At 39.7% G+C, this 25,058-nt stretch overlaps 1 protein-coding gene across 11 annotated transcripts in view; it reads right to left on the bottom strand.

Moving 5' to 3' along the window:
- The window catches only part of LOC117827716 (sodium bicarbonate cotransporter 3-like), a 53,445-nt gene extending 32,908 nt beyond the window's left edge, over positions 1 to 20,537 (bottom strand). For 6 of the 11 annotated variants that reach the window (XM_034704404.1, XM_034704405.1, XM_034704410.1 and 3 more), the window contains exon 1: positions 20,350 to 20,521. In XM_034704404.1, coding sequence (XP_034560295.1) covers positions 20,350 to 20,391 — 42 coding nt within the window. In that variant the 5' untranslated portion in view covers positions 20,392 to 20,521. Of the gene's footprint in view, positions 1 to 20,349 lie in introns of all 11 variants that reach the window. The other 5 variants (XM_034704415.1, XM_034704413.1, XM_034704406.1 and 2 more) reach the window with 5 other exon arrangements.
- Positions 20,538 to 25,058: the final 4,521 nt, after the last annotated feature.

The raw sequence follows: 25,058 nt of genomic DNA, 5'->3' as shown, positions 1-25,058 counted from the left end.
GCACCAACAAGGTCAGGCTGAGTTATTATCTAAGGGGCGCAGTGTTAGCTTGGTCTCTACCTGCAGCAGGTGTGCTGAGTGAACCAGTCTCCTCTTCATTGAGGATTTTTACCCCCAGTCTGCGTTAGGGACAAAGACACAACAGGGGGACGTTTGTTTAATATTTGATGTTTGCCGTTTTTGCCGCTCTCACCGTAAAAAGCTCCGCCTCTAGAGCTTGATTTCATCCAGTTTGGTGAAACATCAGACACATTTAGTAAGTTTGGATCAACTCCTTGGCATTAAAGAGTGCCTTGAGCTGACTGTTACTGCAGGTGCATTCAGGGACCGTCGTAAAAGTGCAATGCAGACCTGTATTTTGCGTTCATGGCATTTTTATTTGAATCAAGAGAATCAGATATAGTGGTCACATGAAGAAAGTTTTCTTTTGACTTTTTTGCATGCTAGATTATTTAACTTAGGATATTACAAAAGCAAAAGTGTTAAAAGAGTGAAATGTTGATATCTGATCGACTATATGAATTATTTAAAGATAGTTAGATTGTTGTGTAGAAAGTCTGTCTGCTCTGCACCGCTTTATAAATAAACTTTATTATTATTATTAGTAGTAGTAGTAGTAGTAGTATTATATAGTCTCTTATATAGACGGTACACTCACTGTTATCAAAACCCTTCCTTGCAACACCTACCACTATGCTGTTACTGCCTTGTATGCAAACACTTTGATGCAACAACATCCCCAATTGGTGAGCGCATTCATGTGCCTGGACCAATCATTGAGAGGGGAGGAGAGTACATGCTAAAATATTACATTCTACATTGATGATATCAGGAGCCTTGTAACATACCAGTCAGTCTTCTCACCTGACCTCATTGGCGTTTCATTCTGATGTAAAGCACACACTCCACATCCATTCCCTGCGCTTCCTGTTCATCAATGCTTTACTACTTTCAGATTTCCATACAGATATTACCATAACCAGTCTCTTATGAGAGCCCCACCTACAATGAAAGATGCTTGTGTTTGTGTGTGCAGTTGTTAGCCGGTGTGTGTTTGTATGAGTCTCAGTTGCCTGTGGATTTGCATGATAATGAGCCATGTTGCTCGCTGACAGCTCCTTGATGAGGAGCAGTAATAATTCAGCTGCAGTGAGGGAAAAAAGCAGAGAGAGATTAATCTGTCTAGTAACTGGAGTTACAGCACACCAAGGGTGACCAAAACTGGACTGTTTTCTTGTTGTTGTTCACTGAGGAGTTTCAGATCTAAAACATGTTCAGCTGCAATCAACCTAAGACAGAGCATTTACATATAAATATATCTTTAATTGCAGTTTAGTTTGATTACTTTTAATTCACATGGATTTTAAATGATACCTTCAAATGGGTAAGAATTTCCTTGTAATGCAACAGGACTGGAACAGAAAATAATCAAACTGAAACAGGAAGTTTTGAACAAGAGCTCTGGTTCTAATTCCCCATTCTGCAGGAAATACATGAACCTATGCTTACAAGCACAGCACACAAAGCTAGCTTTAAATGGGTATCGACTTATTCCTAATCATCTTAAAATACCACATCTACAAATCTGATATATATACAATATAAACCCTTGTTTGTGTGCAAACATCAATTAACATGTATTCCGTGCATTCCGTCATCATTCCTGCACGGTGAAGCACACACACACACACGTGTTGAAGCCTGCTGTGCCCTCAACCTCAAATTGCCTGGGTCAAATTAAGAACACATGATGCAATTTGTCACATAGCTTAGTCCAAAATAAACCAGTACACTATCACACCAGCAGTCCACAGGCCCGGGGAGGTAACTGGGCCATTATGCCCACAAAGCACAGCTGTGGTTGGGCTGCAGGAGCAGAAGGGCTCAGAAGGAGCAAAATGTCATCTGAAAAGCTAACAGTTAGTGACACCAATAGATGACTGTTGATAGAAGGCAGATGTGTCTCTGGCTTGCTGCATTTACACAGTAAAGAGAGCCAGGATGGCATACAGTATATGGGTCTTGCAGTGTTCTCTTTTCTATGTGGATCCAGGAAGATTTTCATGTTATGGACACAATGATGATTCTTTTCTAACTAGAGCTGGGCGATATTTAAAATGATGTTATCAGGATGAAATATTTCATATCAGTCGATATCGATAATTGTCATGATAAATATCAAATCATTACTTCATTTGAATTTAAAGTCAGATTTTTTGGTCCTGAGTGAAAGTTGAAGAAACCAGACAGTTTGTAAGCTTCTTGAATCCATCATTTCTGACAGTGCTAACAGGAAGCAGGTCTTTTGTGTAAGTTGAGATTTTTGTGAAGTTTTAGTTTGTAGATTCTCATTTTCTCAGATTGAGGTATTTGCATGACTTGATTTAAATTTACAACAAAGATATACCAAATTGTGTACTGTGTATCAGTTTAGTAGAGTATTGTTTTGAGTTGTGCCCCCTTTAATATTACTAAGGGTTACAGGCAAAGTAATGTTGCTTCTCACAGTGCAGTGAATGCATCGGGGTCATTCAGTGTTCAGTTGTAATACGGTCGCAGTGGACATTTAACCTGTTACAAATGCACAGTAGAAGTTGTCTCCTTGCTCTTCCTTTACCCACATCCTGAAAGTATATTCAATGAAGTGTATGAAGTTCAAAATTACCGCAGAGTCGACACATTGCCAGACTAACAACTCTGCTTTGAGCTGGAAGGTTTTCAGTTTTTTTCGGTGTGGCTGTTCAATGCCGTCTTCTTCTTCTGTCTAATGTTGGGTGACAACTAGCATTTAAGGCTCATCAGTGCCCCCTCTATGTCCAGTGGTTGGGGGAGTAATTACAGGTTTATTTATATCACATTTTTATGGAACATTCATTATATCTATAATGAGAAAAATCATATTACAATAATTATCATTATCAAATTATCGGCCAGCCCTAATTCTATCTGATTTAATTCTACACTAAACATACATCAGTCGTGTAAGTCAACACCCAGTCAGTGCCCACTGAAACGTGTGTGCAGCCACATGACAGAAACATTACTAATGGGATTCAAAACATGTGGCTTCCCCTGCTACTGAGAAAACCTATGTCCATCATGGTGGGGAACTGACATCAGAACCCCCTTGATGTCACATGGGAACATAACACCACCTCTTGTGAGAAGAGCTGAAAGCATGCGTGGAATACGTTACAGGATAAGCCCTGCTGGGCTTTTCTTAGTACACTTCGTGGAGGACAAAAGCAGAGAGTGGGCTCCAAATAACAATCAAAGGGAGGAAGGAACCATGCAAAGTGCAAGCAGAATCACACCATAAAAAGTGTCACTCTTGTCCTAACCATTCCTCATTTTTATGTTCTCTAAGCTGAACCCTAATCCTCTTCTTCTCATGTGGTTGTCTTGTGGAAATGCTGTTCCCAGATGACAGATTAACTTGTCTAAACTGCTTTTTTCTCTGTTAATTTTTAACCGTTTACTAAAATTACACTGATTGCTCCCTAACAGGTCAGTTAACAGACAGGTCTATTGTTTTTGAAAAGATTAATAGCATTTAGTGGACCATATATGACCCTGGTTGCCTCTAGATGTGGCTAAAGAGTAAGTATGAAATACCTACCACCTGGACTTATAAATTGCTGTGTAAGCTAATGATTTCCTTCTGCACATAAAGTCAGAGCTGTGGTCAAATTTCACTCCTGCATTAAGTTCCCCTTTCCCATTACTGCCAACATATACACTTTTAATTAAGGATGCCGATCAGCTTTTTTGGCCCCAATCCCCATCAGCTTTTTCAATATTGAATATTTGCCGATACCGAGTCCCAATCCGATACCTGTGTTTGCCTTGATAATAGCTGCACAAGAGGTCAGAGGGTTGAGCTGCACACTATTTCTTTCCCTTTAACATAAATAAGTAATTAAAAAAATAACTAAAATATATCTTATGTTTATTCCATTCAACTTAATACAGCTAGCATTGTTGTAAAACCAAGCGACAACCTCCAGTCTGAAAATATGTGTCCAATGTGGAAGTGCTAAAAACTGCAGTTCATCAAGGATCCACTTGAGGTTGGCTCCAGAAGTACCAGAACCCACATACACACCAATTCAAAAAAGCCGATTTTTACAGCAGAAATGAACATGTTTACAGCCTGGTACAAAAGACGAGTGTAGTCTGGATAGCTCATTTCTCGATCAACACACTGTAGGGGGGGTGAATTTTTTTCTAACGCGTCAATTTCGAAGATATTAAGATTACAAGTCTTCCAATGAGAGGCACAGCTGACTTGATTGACAGACGGGAACACTGTAGTTGTTGGCTAGGAGACTCAAAGCCCGCCTCTTTACGTCACAATCGCTCAACAGCAGCAATATGGCTGCCGCCGATTGACCTCAAAAAAGCGCTTCAGAAACAGATGGGTGACGTCACAGATACTACGTCCATATTTTATACAGTCTATGTGTTAAACTCAAAATCAGTTTTACAAGCTCTGCTGTATGAGACCCACGAATCTGGTGTGCTTCATTACAGCGTGCTTAAATCTGAGGCTGCTCTGAACGCAACTCTCACAAGACGGTGCAGGATTCAAATTTTAAGCATCCGGCTGCGAGGTGGAGAAAACAAGTATTGGGAGTGAGATTGAAACACGCCTGGCTGTATGCCACCAGCTACGGAGTGGCATGCCGGTATAGAGAACGGTAGATGCCACTAGCCAAGAGGTTGCGAATACTAACACTAATGTGACAGGCTGTTGTGTGTTTGGTTTATGTTTTCGCCTTTTTTAACCATATGTCCCTTGAGAGTTACCGTAGGGTGCGTAGAGCAAATGCTTTTTATTGTGCCATGTCTGGCGGTGCACATGTGAGTTCTACAATACAATTTAAATCATGGCTTGAGTTCTACATTAATGTCACATTTATTATTTCCTCATTATGTATGACACACAGTTAAGCAAACTCAGAACGCTCAATCACACTCACATGCCTTCAGCTGCAATTTGTGTTCAGTGACAGAGAATTATCGGATGAGATGATCGGCTCAAATGCCGATCACTGATCAATTAAAAAAAGTCCAGATCGGCTTTTATCCGATAGTTGAGATCGGGATCGGGACATCCCTACTTTTAATGCATTTGTTCTAAAGCAAACATTCATTCCAAAATGTGAAAACTGTGGTGGTTAGGTGATGAAAACAAACCATGTCTTATTTGTTCATTTTTGTTATTGAGGTGAGGCAGAGTCTGAAGGAGAGTAGATGCATTATGTTTCATGCATCTGGCTTGTACTGTTAAAAAAGGCTTTTAAGGGTGTTCATTGGGGAAAAGGCTTTCAGGATAATTTATAAAGCTGCTATTGAAGGCAAACTTTATATGAAAAGGAACACATTATGGACACCCAAATTTAAAAAATCAAAGTGTTCTTCCATCTACTACACTTTCTAAAGCTGTATCCTTTAGGAATAACAGGCTGGTAAACAAGTACTGTCGGTGTGTGTCTACATACAAGGATTTCCCCCTCCCTTCATAACAGCTTAGATTGTTAAGCACAAAGTGAGGGGTTGAATGCAGGAGTGGGGATTTATGGTTCACATGAACCATTAAGAGTAAACATGAGGCTTACCATGTGTGCACAAGGATTTCCGAAGTATAACATACAGGTTGGGCTATGATCCATATAAAAAAAGTCATGTTCAGGTTCAAGATAGTCTTGTTTGGATTCTCTGTTCATGATTACAGTAGGGATGCATCATGTGTCAACATAATATTGGTCTAATACGCGCTTGTGATTAGCAGTATTTTTGGTTTTGTATCTAGTTTGCTTTCATGCATTATATACCCACACTGGCTGGTGTGTGCCTGTGAGTCCACATTCAGGGATGAGGAAACTTTCCCCCCCCCATGAGAAAATATGAGATCACCATGCGCTAAAGTTGGGAGAGCTGACGGTGGTGTCAGATTTCCCGCACTACTTTAACGTGGCAAGATGTAGGAGAGGTAGGAATACGAGGAAGCACCACAGTCTTTCAAATGTGTGGTGTGGTGAATGGTAAACAAAAAAAATGACTGTCTGCAAACATTGCTTTGTCGCCTACTCAAATGGAAACACTTCCACTATGGCTTCACATCTGTGGCGCCATAAACCAGCGATATCAATGTCTGGTAGCAGGATAGCCGAGGAGGTATGACCATGATCCAAAAAGCAACAGCGCAATGGTGTTGCCTTCCATCGTACAAACTTCACTGGTTCAGAGAGAGACAACAAATAACAAGGGCAGTGGGGGTGTGCATTACTAGGTTTTACAGCCGTTATGGCTGTTGGAGAACATACACTGTAGGGGTGTAACGATTTGATTCGTATCATGATTCGTGGTTACGATTAAAGGATGATATTGGTTCATTTAGAACGATACAATCCAAAACGATTCAGTGGCTTGAAATCGATTCAGTAACTTTTCAGCCAAAAATTCAACCAGTGTGACTGTGAAAAAAATACCTTGATACTGGACAGTCCTAGATTCCTGTTGTTTCTTGTAAGGGAATCCGGTATAAATTAATCATGGATATAAACGTTGTGTGAAATCCCATGGCGCCTTAGTAGGTGGTTGGATAGATTTGTTGTGTTGCTGCGTTACTTTACTTGACCTTTACATAACCTACAAACAAGGAGCGACTTATTTAGATCATCTCTGTCTTCGCAAAAGCCAAAGTGTTTCCACACACTGGACCGCAATGGTGGCTTGATAATTTCTCGCTCGCCGGCTTCTCCTCTGCCATCCGCCATGCTATGTTTTGTTGTCTGCTGGCGCGTGGCGATGACGTCACACGACCTGAATTGAGTAACGTTTAACATCTTTATCATTAAGAGTGCAAAAAAAAACAAATTGCCGAGCACAGATCAATGTAGTGGGATCATAGCAATATTAAACGATACATTGATGTAGTAGATGAATCGTTACACCCCTAATACACTTACAATGGACGCTATAGGAGCACTTTTGCTTTGAGGCCGCTTGGTTCCCACTTATCAGGCAAGTCAGTCATGTTCTTAAATAGGCAAAATTCATAATCTTATATCTGAAAGTTGTGTTATAAAAAAATTCACCCCCGTACAGTGTGTGCAGATAAAGAAATGAGCTACTTCAACCTGAAGCCGTTTTTTTGAACCAGGCTGTAAACATGTTTATTTATGCTGTAAAAATAGTCTTTTTTGAATTGGTGTGAATGTGGTTTATGGTGTTTCTTCAGCAAGCCTCAAGCGGATGCTCGATGAACTGCAGTTTATAACACTTCCACATGGGCTTCATATTTTGAGACTGGAGGTTGCCGCTTGATGCATTCAAATGATTTATTGGAAGCCAAAAAGGGCCATATATATGGGAATATAGGGGCGCAGAGAGTCAAAGTGGCCCCAGGTAACTGGACTATTTTCAGTGTCAAGCTCTGTAATTGTTCCAATATACAAAAAAGTAAGTACTTATTGCTACTAGGATTTTTTCTAATCCCACTGCTCGATATAACCATCATCGTGACTAATGCTCAGTTATTACTCAACAAGACAACGAGCCCTTTACCACAATAACAGTCACGTTTACCTCACTTCTGTTCTGTTTGTGTGGGATGATTTAACCCAACAGCAGCCAAACACCTCTTCAGCCAAAAAGACAGTGAATGAAACAACGGGCGATCCGACTAGCCAACAGGCCTGGTTCCCTCTAATCCCGGTCCTTTGCCAGCCTTGCTTTACTGGGACCTGGTCCAATCAATAAAGACTGACGTAAGAAATGTGTTACATGGTGAGAGAGACCTGTCCCTTGAGATTACTGAATATTTCTCACTGCCAATGCACAATTAAATACTAAGGATGAGAATATTGACATCTATTTACTGCCAATTACTGTTAAATTATGTTACCAATTTATTTTGTCTGAAAACAGAATGATAGAGATGGACATCTGAGAGATTACAGGGGGCTGCTAACCAAATAATGATCATTGCATGAAAAAGTGTTTACATTTCTATGTATATTGCGCTTTTCGGGAAGGCGAAAACATCCAATGATGCTTACCAGAAGCTGCAATTTAAACCTCAAAATAAGGATGCACGATATAATCGGCACATTGACGGTTTCGGACGATATTGGCTTAAAAATGAACTATCCGATATCCGCCGATGTAATTAACCGATAAAATAATGGGCTGCTGCACACATGTTGGGCTCATGTTTTAAGTTAAATTTGAATTTAAGCAGCAGTCTGTAAGGTATATGTAGCTGACTAATTTAGGCACATTTACTGTCAAAGAGTAAACCATTTTATTTAATTTGGGTTTAATTGCTGTACAGTTGCACTTTTCACATGTTCCCCGTGAACAGAGGTTAGGTTTACTTACTATGTCAAATGTGAAATTGGTCAAATTTGACCTGGTTGTGGGTAGGGATGGGTACCTTTCACATTTGAACCGATACGGTACCAATACCCGGTACCTGGGAATCGGTACCGGTACTCAACGGTACCAATTTTCGGTACTTTTGTGTTTTTATGTAGTAATAAATATTATTTAAAAAAAAAAAAAATCTCAAATTTGTTTAATTTAACATATTTATTCAATTTAATATGAAATGAACAGAAACAGGATTATATAGGTGATCGTGCTCGTGGCGTCTAATTGCTCTTTCAGGAGTTTATCAAGTAACGCATATGAATGCCTGCGGATGGGAAAAAGTCAGTTATCCGTCTCTTTATAATAACAGGACATACAACTTACTTGTTGGGCATTCACGCACACAGGAACGGTTATAAACGGGGTTTGGTAGTCGGAGCGAGAGGGTCAGTCTAAACCATAGACTGTAGAAAATAAACTTAATCCTCATGAAGTTTTGACTCGCGGTGAGTGTGCGCGCCCGTCAGCTGCATGCTCCGTTTGGCGCGCTCCCGCGCAGATGCAGAGAGCAGAGAGCAGAGAGCAGAGACGTCCACCCGGTCAGTCTCTGACTTTATTACAGGGCGAAAGTATGGAAAATCACCTCCTTTTCCACTCCCTCACAGACACAAGGATGCGTTCAGGTACCGAAACATGGTACCGTTTGATTTTACGTGAGTCGGTACTCGGTAGTACCGACGGAATTCGGTCAGTACCTATCAAAGTACCGAATTCGGTACCCATCCCTAGTTGTGGGTATTGTTATGATTGTCTCAGGGAGAGCATCATTCAAGTTTTAAGTAGGATGTATCTTTTTGAATGAATTTTGTTTGAAAGCAATTGTCATAAATAAATATGCAGTTTTAAGTATGAAGTATTTTTCTTATTTTGCACAAGAAATGGATATTTCATAACAAATGTGATAAGAGTATCACCATAATACTGTACGCTAATTCCAATACAGAAGAGAATTGATGATCTCTGCTATGAGGTGTGCGGAAAAAAGTATCGGTAATCGGCTAAATGAGTTGTAAAATATCGGCATATCGGATATCGGCAAAAAATCCAATATCGTGCATCCCTACCTCAAAACATATTTATAAATATATATGATTGGAAAGCAATATATCATTCAAATATTTACTTGTCTGGCACATCAGAACAGGGTTTAACTTGGACGGCTGTGAGAAGCTTGCGTCATCTAATCTTATAGTATACACGTATGCTAAGAATGTTAAAAAACAATCACAGATACTCCTAAATATAGCTGGGCGATATTGAAAAGGATGTTTTCACAGTAAAATATGTCATATCAGTCGATATCGATAAATATCATTATCGAATTATCACCCAGCCCTACTCCTAAACAGCAAAAACTTTGCAGACAAACACAAACATGGAAGCCATCACCCCCTCTGCCCTGCAAATATTGTCCCAATTGTCTGAGCACCAGGTTTTAACATTACCAGTGTTCCCAATTGGGTATGGTTATTTTGTACGGTGTGCTTTAAGCTTCACTGATTGAAAACACATTTTATTTCATCTTCCCCATCAGTCAGTGATTATCATCACTGTTGACAGCATGCACCTTGTTTGGATTCAGCTACCTTGACAGACCAATAACCCCCCTCCTATCCCCGACACTCCTTGCCTCTCTTCTTCCTTCCTGTTCCCCTTGTCCCGCTCCTACAATCAGCCATAACTGTCTGCCTCTTTCCTCTCCTTTCCCGCTCCTTGAGGCGATCAAAGAGTGGAAAGGAAACGTTTCCATTTCAAGAGGCATGTTGGGATGAGGTAACAGCTTCTCACCCCCCGTCTCTCACATTACCTCCCGCGCCACACATCCAAGCCTTTTTCCTTCTGGTCAAATGTACTGACCACCTGCCCCATTCATTAGCACAGATCATCACTCCACTGTACCATAGGAGAACAAAGGGGGACAGACCACTATTAATCTGACACACAGAAACAACACTGCACAAACAGAGACACTTGATCCTGACGGGGTGCAGACACGACAGTCCGACAAACATAAAACCACACACAGGCAGGACCAGACGTACCGTAAGCACATGCTCCCCTTCGCTGTGTTCCTCCATTTAGACTAAAACATCAAAGCAAAGCAGCAGCGACGTAAGCCAGTTCCTTCTTGTCGTTGCTGCTGTAGATGGTGTGTGAGCTAAGCAATAACAGAGACACTGTCGCACTTGTATGTTCCCTCATCCTCTGCTCATCTCTTTATACTGAGAAAAGGAGAGAGAGAGAGAGAGAGAGAGAGAGAGAGAGAGAGAGAGAGCTGCTTCAAAACGCACACTGCTCTGCTTTACCCTGTCAGCCCGCTCTTTGCTCGGCAGCCAATCCCACCATGCCACCATGAATATTTCATCCGACCAGCCAAGTGCCTAAAAACACACACACACGCACACATACACACACTACCCAGTGAAGGAAATACACATGCATTTGGAGGACATTCAAAAGCTCACCCGCTGAGGTATTCAGGTCACAAATGAAGACCCACCCCCCAACACAGATAAATAGAAACAAGCACACGTGTAGGCTTGGCATTCCTCAGAGGGTGCAATGAATTGAAAAAGCACAGATAGCTGTGTTCATTACGAGACCCCAATGCACACTGTGTGCCTTTGACTTTGACATTCACTGTCCTGATCACTGAATCAAGGTCAGACATGTCTTTCAACAACCTGTAATTTTACTGGGAACTGTGGGTCGTTTGTTTCCTGTCCATAAAAAGAACTGTTACATGAGGAGGGCAAAAAGAACATGTCCCTACGACCGAAGCAGTAAATAAAATGAATACAAGGGAACGCTGGATATCTTGGTACAGTCCAGATATACTCTGTTGACATCATACTCATAACAAGTCAGCTCCGAGCAGGCTGACCATAAAACCATAAAGGTGAAGGTGAAACCAAATTTAAAATTGAGACACTTGATGCAAAGGGAGTGAATGATTTTAAATAGAAAGAGTGACATCTAAAGGCAGAGCCTATGCAACAGGAAAACCTAACTAGAGTTCTGTAGCTTTGAGTTAGGGCAAAGTCAAGACTAGAGCTGGGTGATACTGAAAACGATGTAATCAAGATAATATTTTTCATATCAGTCAATAATGATAACAATCATGATAAATATCAAATCGTAATTTCATTTTTTGGACCTAAGTAAAAGTTGAAGAAACCAGACAGTCTGTTAGCTTGTGTCTGAAATTAAATTTTCTGATAAACTTTTGATCCCTCATTTTTGACGGTGCTAACAGGAAGTTAAAATCTATAATTTTTTTGTTTGTAGATTCTTGTTTTTCTCAGGTCAAGATAATTTGCATGATTTGATTTAAATTTACAACAAAGATCAAATTAGAGGGGTGAAAAAAATATCAATACAGCAATATATCTCGATACTTTGACCTCCAATATGATATTGATATTTCAACTCTTAATATCAATATTTTTGTAATATTAAAAATTCACATTTTAGCTGAGTTGGAACTAAAATACAACTTCAGTATTTCAAAAACAATCAAGTGGAAAAGTTGGTTTCAATCAAATAGTTTGACTTAATTTGTCCTTTAAATTTTGAGTAATATTGTGTGATTTACATAAACACCATCCCGATTTTGTCTTAGTTTACTGTGTAGAATATGGCAATACTCACCCCTAGATCAAAGTGTATACTGTGTATCAGTTTAGTAGAGTTTTGTTTTGAGTTGTGCTCTCCCCTTTAAGATTACTAAGGGTTACAGGCAGAGTGATATTGTTTCACACAGTGCAGTGAATGCATCACGCTGATTCAGTGTTAAGTTGTCCTACCATCGAGGTGGAAATAAACATGTTAGAAATGTACAGTAGAAGTTGTCTTCATGCTCTTCCTTTACCCACATCATGGAATTGCATTTAATAGTGTATTAAGTTAATATTTGACGCAGAGTCAGCACAGTGTCAGACTAACAACTCTGCTTTGAGCTGGTAGGTTTTGAGTTTTTCTCATTGTCACTGTCGCTCGTTTCACCTGTGTAAACCTACATTCCACTCCGAACGTCTTTAAGCCCTGCCTACCTCTCAGCCTGCGCCATCATTGGCTGTTCAATGCTGTCCTCTTCTTCTGTCAAATGTTGGATGGTAACTGAGCATTTAAGGCTCATTAGCGCCCCCCGCTATATATTATATATTATAATATTGTTTATTATAATAAAGATTGATTTATTGCTTGTGTTTGTTGTAAAATACATGAGAAGAGGACCTTGAAAAAACAATTGCATATTAAATCGCAATCGCAATATTAAGGAAAATAATCGCAATTAGATTATTTTGCAAAATCGTTCAGCCCTAACCACGATAATTATCGCTATCAATTATCGCCCAGCACTAATGTACAGTAGAAGTCGTCTTTGTGCTTTTCCTTTACCCACATCCTGAAAGTACATTTAATGAAGAGTATGAAGTTAATAGTTAACGCAGAGTCAGCAGTGTAAAACTAATGATTCCGCTTTGAGCTGGTATGTTTTGAGTTTTCTTCAGTGTCACTGTCGCTCGTTTCAGCTGTGTTTACATTCCGCTCTGAACGTCTTTAAGCCCCGCCTACCTCACACCCTGCGACATGATTGGCTGTTCAATGCCGTCCTCTTCTTCTGTCTAATGTTGGGTGGCAATTAGTGTTTAAGGCAGATTTGCGGGTTTAAATTCATCAAATTTGTATCGAACTTTTGTTATATTTACATTGAGAAAAATTATATCACGATAATTATCGTTATCAAATTATCACCCGGCCATACTCAAAAGTGTCCAGAAATGTTGTCCTACTTGTGCTATGCAGCAGGACTATCATTTTTAAATGAAAGGTACATTAACGGCACCTTCTGGACTGAATAGGAAAAAAAGAGGAATAGATAGATTGGCTGCGTGACAATATTATCAGCTTCATGTTTTCCAGCTTGCCCAAGGGGGGTCTGTATAAGTGCTACACAGTAAATGGACTTGTCTTTGTCACTGCAGCACAAACATGTGATAAACAAATCTCAAAGGGCTCCTCTGTGTCCATTAGTTTACAGATGATTTTATATCAAGTTTGGAAGGAACTTGACTAGTAAACAAAAATCCCCATCATTCCCAAACCTGATGATAACCAGGCTGGCATCATTATGAACATAGACGTCTGTAAAGAGAGAAGCTTAGGGAACAAAGTCTCGTATCCATTATCCATCTTAGTTTATACCAGCAGCACTTAACAGGAAAGCAAGCTTCAATTACATGCAACTATTAGGACTCAGACCACACTAAGCAGCAAAGTGGGGTTGGTGAGTTTTATAAGTTTTCTTATTATTGGATGACCTTTAAAGTCCTCTCTGTACATATAGCAACAAGGGCATAATCCAATTTGCATGTCCTTTGATTTTCTCTGTCTTTACAAAATAACAATACCCTTTAGGCCATTGCTCTGGACACATTCAAATATCAAGACATGTTATAGTCAGCTCAAAGATCTTCAAGCAGTGATCTTGAGACTAGAAAAGCAGGCATATGATTGAATGTTGCTGCTTTGAATGTCCAGACTAGTTAAGAAAATGTGGGTGGCTTCAGAAATGGAATAATACTTTGCCTACATTCACAGTCGATGAGTGACAAAATAAATCCAATGGAGGGTGTATCCTTACACGAAAGCTTCAAAGACTAAATACATTGATAATAGGGTCTCGATCTCAACTATCGGATCGGAGCCAATCTGGACATTGTTTTTATTGATAGGTGATCGGCATTTGAGCCGATAATCTCATCCGATTCTTTTCATTCATTATACTGGCATGTCGCTCCGTAGCTAGTGGCATGCAACCGGGCATGTTTCGATATCGCTGTCACTCCCAATATTTACGTTCTCCATCTTGCAGCAGGATGCTAACATAGTGAATCACACACCGTCTTGTTGCATTCAGAGCAGCCTCTGATTTAAGCATGCTGTAATGCATGCACACCAGTTTCGTGACTCTCATACAGCAGAGCTTGTAAAACAGATTAGAAGTTTTACAACAATGCTAGCTGGATTAAGTTGAATGCAATAAACATAAGACATATTTTAGTTATTTTTTTAATAACTTATTGTTTGTTAAAGGAAAAACAAAACAGTGTGCAGGTCATCTCTCTGACCTCTTGTGCATCAGCTATTATCCAGGCAAACACAAGTATCCGATCGGGACTCTGTATCGGCAAATATTCAATATCAAAAAAGCGGATCAGATTTTAGGTTATGAACGTCCTAAGACGTGTGAAGTGCTGTATCTGGGAAATTTAACACAGGAAAATATACAAAGCACAGACATGTACCTGGTTGGAATACTATTGCTGGCATCAAAGAAAGCTATAACAAGAAAGTGGTGTAAGGAGGATCCCCCCACTCAGTCAGAGAAACTGGCTGGACATTGTAGAAAACCTATACGATATGGAGAACTTTACACACAATTTAAGACTTCAACAATCTGCCTGCCAAGGAAAATGGAAAAAGTGGACTGACTTTATAACCCATCAAAAAGTCTGAAGAGAATGGACTATTTTAGATGCTAAACTGACGTTTGTTAACCGACACCAAAGTTTTTATAATGTGTTTATTTTGATGTAACCTCATCAACACAAGCAAATAAAATATAAGTTTACAAAAAAAAAAGCTGATCAGGACATCCTTAATTGATCATTTGTGAATATGAAGCCAAAAGATAAAGTAATTTTAAATTCAACAAAACCTTTTAGAGTTAAAATGACAAACATGGTACATTACGGTTAAATTATGGTACTTCTGGCAGACTTCTTCCCAAAGGTATCTTAAATAATGTGGCCTGAAAACAGTGTAATCTCTGCTTTATAAAAGTACATTTAATTACTACTGAAAGTAGATTAGGTATAATACTTACAAACAGGCGCTCTGTTGTGTGCACAAATGAGGCTATTGCTGAGCACTGGAAGAATTAATTATCTTATATTGTATAATCATAACATTACAGCTGTAAAGCAGAGAGCTCTACCTGACAGGCAAAGAGGCTCATTCAGTGTAATTACCTATTCAAAGCAGGGCCCTACAGCGAGCAAGCTTCATAAAAAATCTCACTAGCTCAGGCAGTAAGTGCTGAGTCAATAATAGTCCAGGTCATAGAACCTACATTGGCTAGACTTAAACCTCCTCTAACTAATGAAACAGCGGGACGCACAAATCCCTGATCTCCTGGCAAGTAGGCAAACACCTGAGGTAAAATCAATCAAAGCACACACTGTGGTGCAATGTGAGTACAGTACAGAAACTGTTTTCTGAGTGTCAGTGACAGATGTGTGTGTTTATTGTCACATAGAAAGGGAGGCGAACTCAACACCTTGTGGTACTAATGTTTCTTTTTAAACTCTCTGCGTTAAAGCTGACCGAATGGATCAATAAAACACTAACAAAGTGCTGATTTTACTTGGCATGATGCTAACCTTGTGTTTTGTGTTTCTGGGTGAAAAGCAATTGTCCTGTGGGAGGTTTTGTACCAATCAGTACTGACCAGTATTGTGTTTGAAAGTAGAGCATAAGTCAGAGTTGCACTGTGGAGCAAATGATGTGGCCACCAGACATTCGTAGCGGAATTTCATCATGCATCAGAAGTTGGCATGAAAGCAGCATAACTACAACCTGAGGATATTGCATGATGTGTGTTCTATCCGAACGCCAAAACTCCGGTCTCAAAACATGAAGCCCATGCGGAAGTGTTATAAACTGCAGTTCATCAAGCATCCACTTTAGGCTGGCTGCAGAAACACCAAACCACATTCACACCAATTCAAAAAAGACGATCTTTGCAGCATTAATAAACATGTTTACAGCCTTGTTGACAAAAAGGCTTCAGTCTGAAGAGCTAATTTCTCTATCAGCAAACTGTACGAGGTCGAATTTTTTTTACAACTCGACAGTTCGGAAGATAATAGGATTACGTGTTTTGCCCATTTAGGATATGACTGACTTGATTGACAGGCGGGAACACTGCAGCTGTTGGTGAGGAGGCTCAAAGCCCGCCTCTTTACCTTACACTAGCTCGACAGAAGTTAGGTTGAGTTCAGCATTTCCAATATGGCTCCCGCCAACATGGGGCTTCAAAACAGAGCTTCAGAAACAAGTGAGTGACTAGGGGTGGGAATCGAAAACCGGATCCGACTTAGAACCGGTTCCAATTGATCAATTCCATGGAAATTGTACACCTCATATGTTATTGATTAATTTCCCAGCATGATGTCACGTCACGTTGCGTCGTGGTACGTTGCATTACGTCACACAACCTGCGATGCAGAACTCCTTTAACTACGAAGAAACATGGAGAGGAAAAGTGTTTTTCCTCCAGGCTCGAGGGTCCACGTCCGGACTCACACGGCCGAAATGAGGCTACAAGAGCGGGTAAAATACCTCTGCGATGACCCCCAGAGGAAAAGCGTTTTTCCTCTCCAAATTCAAAGTATTTTCCTCCAGGCTCGAGGGTCCACGTCCGGACTCACATGGCTGAGAATGAGGTCAACCTGTTGTTCAGTATGTTCAAGTTGAATATGTTAATGTTCAGTCTTGTGCAGACATAATTTTGGAAAATATAAAATGGTTCCTTTTGGTGCGGAACACTGTATAGAACTACTTTTTTCCCCTCAAAAAAATACTCAGGAATCGTTAAGAGAATTGATAAGAAATTGGATTGATAAGCAGAATCGACAATGGCATTGACATTGACAAAATCTTTTCAATTTCCACCCCTATGGGTGACGTCACAGATATTACGTCCATTATTTCAGATTCTATTGTTCCATCCTGTAATGACTCTAACACACATTTTCAGGTCAATAACAGTAATATTTCACTTTCAAAGTGACTCTTGAAAGACCCCCAACAACAGCACTAGTCAACAAGGAAGCCTGAAAAAAAACAAAGACCATCTTGTTGAAACTGGGTTCATGTTTTTTTGAACATGCACACAAGCTGCATGTCCAACTCAAAGTTCACAACAGCTTGTTCGTCTCGATGTGCATTTTCATGGGTTAATGGATAATTTGCACATTATTAGGCAACAAGCTGTTGAACTTCAGTAGAAACTGTCCTGTGTCACAATGAATGCACTATGCTTAAGGGAGAAGTACTTCAGCTTTTCACTGGGCAGCAAGGGGTCAAGTGTCTTTAGTTGCATGCACATGTCCTTGCATGCACACACAACTGGGCTCCCACGCACAAACACAGTAGTGAACAACCCTACACCATCATTGGCGTCTGACAGTCAGCATGCATTTTAAACTTAGCACTGCAACCAGTTTCTTTTTTGGACCTGTGCATGCTCCTGTGTGTTTGATGCTCATCTGTGACACTAAAGTTACACCCAGCAGACAGGATGTGGGTCTTTAAACCATCAGCCACAGCTCTGTTTAACTCTATTAAAACATCACATAGAGGAGTTAGGAAGATGTAGCCTGCCTTTAGTGCAAATGATTTCTCCTCCAGTTCCACGTCTATCCCCCTCCCACCCTCCTCCCTCTCCAGCTGCACAAGCTTTCACAGTAAAATTAGAAGCACTTCCTGACTTGGAAATGTCACACACGAAAGACGGTCTATTTTGAGCGCATTTGATATGCAAATGAGTCCCTTCATTTCTGTAAGTGCACCGCCAGATCTTATCAACACAACACATTCAAGAGAAAGGGACGAGTGGACCTGTTGCACGCGAGGGGAAAGCCACACTGACATAGCTATGACGTTTATTAATTACAGGCACTAAACTACGGTGGGCCTGAAGGACAAAACAAATTTACAAAAAGATTAAACACTTTACATTTAAATGTATAATTACATTTTGGAAACCATTTGTACATTTTATAAAACAAAATTACATCAGCAAAACACTTTTATCAAGGCCAAAACAAATTTACATTTAAGGAAACAGATTTACAAAAGATGAAACACTTTTACAAAGTTGGAGACAATTTTATAAACGATGGAACACTTTTACCATTAAGTCTGACTCCTTTTAGTCTGACTCGGTTTAGCCTGAGGCGATGTGGTCTGAGGCCGTTTCATCTGGATTCTGACACATGATGAAGGTTTTGCGGAGATATGACGGAGCTTTTCCGGAGAATATGATACTTTTTCATCTGAGGTCTGACACCTCTCTCTAAGACCTGAGGATGTCCTAATATGTAAACCAAGTCCATCTCTGTTTGGTTTCTCTCCATCAAAACAAACTAATTGACCCCTCGCTAATGCACCTTTCAGTTGGTTTGCCAACGGACAAAAATCTCCGAAGAACGAGACAGAGGGGGAAGAAGAAAACAACTTCGGCCACCCTAAGTTTTGATTTGTTGTTTTGTTGTTGACATCTTTAAAAATGGCCTCAGCAGAAGAACCGATCATATTGCGGTGTACAAAATAATCAACATGCTGAATATCAACATGTGGAGCAGGCTTATAAATAATCTCCGCAGACGCAGAGTCAGTGAAGACCCAGACAGCTTGTGGATTTACTGCAACAGGACAACTGAACAGAATCATATTTTAGACTCACAGTGTCCAGTTTTCTGTCTACTGGTTCTTATTGAGAAAAAATAGCATGTTTCCGTGGTCAGGTGTCAGCCAGGAGCGCAACCTGGTCATAATCAGTCCAGCAGTGGAGAAAAAAAAGAGACCTGTCACTCAGCCGCAGCCCCCAGCTGAGCATCTCCGCTGTGTGCAGTCAGCTGATTCATATTTAAACATGCTTCAAACTGAAAACACTTGTTTGGCAGAATTTTGTTAAGTAGTTGTGGTGAACGCTTACAAGACTGCAAGTCAAAGTATTTAGTAAGTTTACAACTGTAATTGAAGTTGATAAATAAAACATGTTTCATATTAATTCATGCTTCATTTGCCTTTATCTTAACATAAGTCCAGCCTATGAGAAAGAACAGTTTGTGTATAATAAATGTGATATTGTTTATTATAATACAGATTGATTTATTGCTTGTGTTTGTTGAAAAATACATGAGAAGAGGACCTTGAAAAAAAAATCGCATATTAAATCGCAATCGCAATATGAAGGAAAATAATCGCATTTAGATTATTTTCCAAAATCCTTCAGCCCTACTTCCGGTTGTTGGTACATTCCCTTTCTGTAAAAATGAAATGTTAATTTGGTTCAGAAATGATAAAAGTGTTCCATCGTTTGTAAAATTGTCTCCAACTTTGTAAAAGTGTTTCATCTTTTGTAAATTTGTTTTCTTAAATGTAAATTTGTCCTTGGTTAAAAGTGTTTTTCTGATGTAATATTGTTTTTTAAAATGTAAAAATGTTTTCCAAAATGTAAATTTGTCTCCAACTTTGTAAAAGTGTTTCATCTTTTGTAAATTTAATTGGTCCTTCAGGGCCACCGTATTAAACAGATCCTTGACCTACTCCAGTCAAACGTAATGTTTCAAATGTAGTTATCCGCGTGCTTTAGGTAATTCAAGCATTCAAAGAAACCTTTCATGTCAAGACTTGCAAGCTAACGGAGATCTTTTAATGTGATTACTCTTATTAATAACGTCACTGAACCGGCCTGACTCGGCTCGCGCCCTGCTTATTCATTTACGCAGGAAGATACTACTTGAAAACAATCCTTGGGGGACTAAACTCGCCCCCCCCAAAAATGTTCAGGAAACACAATTTCCTCAAAGTTTATATTTCGACCAACTCGTTCGCTAACTATAGAAAGAGACCCGAACACAACTTGTATCCATGCCACGTGTCAGAAAGTAGAAAGCCGGCTAACAATAGCAGCCGTTAGGTGCCTCAGTGAAGCTGACTCCCAAGCATCCCTCGTACTTCCCCGGCTGCTTGGCAAACAAGGGGCAAACACGGACAAAGAGCCCTAAACATAATGGTGGCCCAACGGTTAAACTGTCATGGGCGGTTACTCACTGTTCTCAAGAGAGGGTTCATTTGTTCCAATGGTTCGTCCATATTTACTCCCGGAAGCCTTAATACAAAGGTTCAGTATTTTTTCGCCGGTTAATATGATGAGGCGAATGAGCCGGGTGACACTTCTGTGAACTGGTAGCTGGTTGTGCTCGTGGTATACGACGCTCCGAGGACACGCCCCTTAGAATGATTGACAGTGATTGATGGCCAATTGGTGTTGAATCCCCTGCGTTCTCAGCCAATAAAATTGTAGAACGCATTAAGGGGGCGGGCTCTGTTTTCGTGTCGGCTCAAAGTCCCAAGCGGGCTTTTTTTTTGTTGTTGTTTTTTTAACCCTGCTGGGCCGACTGAAGCATCCGATTATTCAAACTGTAAGTTTGACATGTAAACTCAGAAAAAACACATCTTTTTTTTTTTTAAACTTTCATTTATATTTTTGTTTTATATGAACATATAACATTGAACAAGTGAGGACTAGGACATTACAATACAATCAGTAAAATCAAATTGAAACTTTAGTATTATAGACAGGTCCCATCCCTGGATGAACTTTTTTAGCGCACGGTGCCTCAAGAAAGCGAGAAACATCCCCAGAGACCAAACACAACCTGGTCATAACCTCAACTCAACTCAACTCAGCTCAACTTTATTCATATAGCACCTTTCATACATAAAAACATGCAGCACAAAGAGCTTCGCAGAATAACAGAGAGACAGAAAACAACAGCAATGGTAAAATTATAAAAGGCAGGCTTATAAATAAAATACTTAAAAATAAAATAAAATCAATACAGTAAAATTAATAAAATAAGTAATAGTGGATAGAAAAGTTAAAAATAAGGTAGCATTAACAAGATCAGGTGAATACAAGAAATACATAGATAAATAAATAATTAAATAAGATAAATATATGTTAAAGCAATGATTCAAATTATAATGGTTAAAATAATAATACAAATAATTAAATATTTTTTTTTATATAATGATCACCTTCACTTCTGCCCTCGGGTAGGAGATACAGGACATTTAAGACAAGGACAAACAGGCTGAAAAACAGTTTTTATCCCAGAGCAATAAGTGCACTAAATGCCAAGTAATGCAATATAAAATGGGACTGTGCAATCTTCCTGTTCACTGAATGCCTGCCTGTTGAATACTGGATGTGTCTCGTGTTTTTATTTATTTTTATTTATTTATGTTTGTCCACTGTTCATGGTTTTTATGATTTTTTATTTTCTTTTATTACTGTTCTTTTATGCATCTTTTGTACTGAAAGGGGTTGCACCTTAATTTCGTTGTACAAGGTACAATGACTATACAAATATATTCTATTCTATTCTATTCTGTTCTAGGTACAGTACACAACAAAGGCATTCAGACAAACAGAAAAAGTTAAGAGTCTTTGTGGTTGTAGCAATCCCATTTTTCCCAGAGTGTATCCCCCTTCTCCTTCTGAAGACCAAAGTCATTTTTTCCATACCGCGAACAGAGTTAATAATGTTTTTAAGTAGTTTAAGGGTGGGAGGGTTCTTCTGAAGCCAGCCTCTTGTTATTGCTTTCTTACTTGCAGCCATGAAAATCTTCAGAAGATATGTGATCCAATTTCTGAGGCCTTGAGGTATCTTCCTGAGGTACAAAAAAATGAAAGAAAAACACAAAATCTTAGGTTGATATCGCTAGGTTTCCAAATCGATTCTTAAATTTAGGGCTAAAATTAATTTCTAACACAGTTGAATCAAATTTTGTCATGATATTGAGGAGCTCATAATGTTGAAATAGACGTAGAATGACTTGGCATTTATAGACTACAATTTTAAAACAAAAATCGGCCTACTGAAACATTTGGGATTTATTAGAGATGTATTTATTTCAACCATTGAATGGAAAGATTATTTATACAGTCTTATTGCAATGATAAAATTAAGATGAATCCTATACTGGCTTTAATTTTTATTTTGCAGTATATTAGTATAAGTTTTGGTTATAACAGATGTCCTCAAGTTGACTGAGAGCTAAATATTTATATTAAAGTTGCAGATCAACAACCACCGCATTGCTTTTTATTAGTTTGTGTTATATTTGTTCAGAAGCTCGGGTCTGTATTAAAAACAAGGTGTTGCATTAGGTTAGTGGTAAATCCTCTCATCACCTTACAGCCTCTGGACATTTAGCCTATTTATTATCAAATAAACCACATTTGTTTATCTTGTACAGCTATTACAGCGTCGTTGTAATGAATATGTTTCACCAGCAGATGGCAATGCTGTATCAACCATTTTCTCTAGTAATGTGAGGAAGTAGTTTGGTGCCATAGCCCAGATAAAAATATTGACTTCATTTTTTTAATGTAATACTTTTTGTTCTCTTTCATCGCTGACCATCTATACCACACAAATATTGAAAGGGAAACAATTGTAGTTATCTGGACACTTTTTTGTTTGACAGTTACAGATGCTTGAAGGATCAGAGATAAAGTTTTAGACAGATGGAGTCATTTTGGGCCTTGTTTTGAAATATGGCAAGACATGTTTTTGGATACATGATGGATAATCCCATGAGACTTATTGTCAGATCTGTGAGATTTACCACAAAAATGTAAAGTTACTTTCTGCCACTGCAACCTTTGCTCACCTGCATTATGAGAAAATCCTGAGATAAACTTGAACCAAGTGAATTGCAATACAGTAAAAAAAAATAACAGTTAGACAGCTGCTAACACCGAAAGTAGTCGGTTCCTTCAGAGGAGTTCATGGGTGTCTTCCTTTAAATAGAGCCTGCTCCTCACCCACCCATCAACCTCCGGCAGAATCACGCGGCAGCTCAGAAATAGAACTGCGAGGTGGGAGATCAAACTATCACCTCTTAATTGTACCCTGAGTCTTAAAGATGCTGAGAGCCCATTAGCGCACAAAGAAGAGTGCTGTGTACTGTTCCTGAAACATGCATCCGCATAATGCAGCTGGGAGATGAGTCAGAAGTTAGACAAGAAGTGGAAGAAGCACCACACTGGCATCCACCTGTGCTGAGACTCAAGTAAAGACACGCAGAGGTGTGGTGATGATGAGAAAGAAAGTTTTGAGTTTCCAAAGAGGAGAAGAAAACAACGAGAAAGGGAAAAAGTTGTGCGCAACTTCTTGCAGTGGTAGATCTTGCAACCCTTGTCCAGTAATGTAAATGTAACATCCAGTTTTGATGGTTATTAGCAGCAGAATGTTGCAAAATTAGACAGATACTATTGTTAGATGATCATACCGATAATGACACCTCTGATATCAGTCTTCACTCTCCAATATGTTGCCTCTTGCTACCTAAAGCTAAATGAAAAATAAAAGACGTTAAAAGGCAGTGTTCTCTCAGATACTGTTTCCGATACCCAGACTTAAGTATCAGCTGACACCCCTTCAATTATAGTTTGATAAAAACCAACAAACTGTTCATAAAAGGTTGTAGCCACCAAATGATTATCGACTGTCATGTTTGTACCAGCTCCAGAAATTAAGAGTCCCTCTCTCCCCAAAGATTTGGGGTCTGTTGTTTTCCTCCAGTGGTGAGGCCTTCTGACGGTGCCAGGAGGGAAAGAGGAGTGATATGAAATTCCCACAACTGTTGGAGCGCTCCATCAAAGTGCCAATGCATTGATTTTGACAACAGATCTGTTCCACATGGCTGCCTCTGCATGCGCTACCCCACAACATCAACAGGGTCTTGTGGGAGACATAGTGCCCCCCGAATCCTTTTCAAATCTGTTGAGACAGTCTGTGAAGGGAAGGGGGGGTTAGAGGCCAGTGACCGGCATGGTGTAACCAATCGACTCAGGGATTGTAGGGGTAGACTGAGGAGGTGGGGAAAAAAGGAGGGGGGGTCGGGCCTGTTGAGGTGCACCCCCCTGCCCTCTAGAGGGAACACGGGGGTTTGAAATCAATGTCCTGTTAAGTGCAGCTTAGCTGCGGGATACTCTCCCCGATGTTATCCATGCACCAGTGAGTCAGGGCCTTTTCCTGCACCATACACACACCGTCTGAGGGCACCGACATGAGGCTGCTGGTTCCTCTCACCTCCACACTCTCTGCCAACACTCAACGCCCTTCCCCAAACAGTTGTGGCCCTGCTAACTTGAGACTCATCTCACACCAGGGTCTCACTCTAACAAACCTGTGAGCATTACTGTAGTCAGCCCACCCCTCCTTTTACCGCTGATTAACCATGTCCAAAAGAAGGCTAAATAAAGCTTTGTGTTGTATACATTGACACCTGGTGAGAGCTAAAAGGAGAGCATTTGTCAGCATGATTAGGAGTGTTCATGCCAATGACCTCCACTGAATGAAACAAAGAACATATGCTTATAATATAGTCACTCCCCAGGGTGGTGAACCATAATACATTACCCTGGATCTGGCTTTAGCGCAGGCCTGATAAGAACTGTGTCCAACATTTCCACTGTAATTATTTAAAATAGATCTAACTTATATTGGCAAATGACATTAAACTCAAGCCGCATCAGAAACCAGTGCACAATAAAGGCCATTAATTAAATCACCACTGAAAACACGAGTTACAAAACAAGAGTCCAAGCAGCCCTGAGGAAAAAATCTTCTGTAATTCTAACTGGCTTCTTAATCATGTAACAGAGGTGACATTTATCAACACATCAAAACGGGGAATGTAGTGTGAAGAGGAAACAATCAGTCTAGCTAGTCTATAGGTTACTT

Source organism: Notolabrus celidotus, chromosome 16, assembly GCF_009762535.1.
Source record: "Notolabrus celidotus isolate fNotCel1 chromosome 16, fNotCel1.pri, whole genome shotgun sequence".
Taxonomy (NCBI): Eukaryota; Metazoa; Chordata; class Actinopteri; order Labriformes; family Labridae; genus Notolabrus; species Notolabrus celidotus.
The sequence above is the reverse complement of the archived record's forward strand: the minus strand, read 5'-3'. Positions and strand labels throughout refer to the sequence as shown.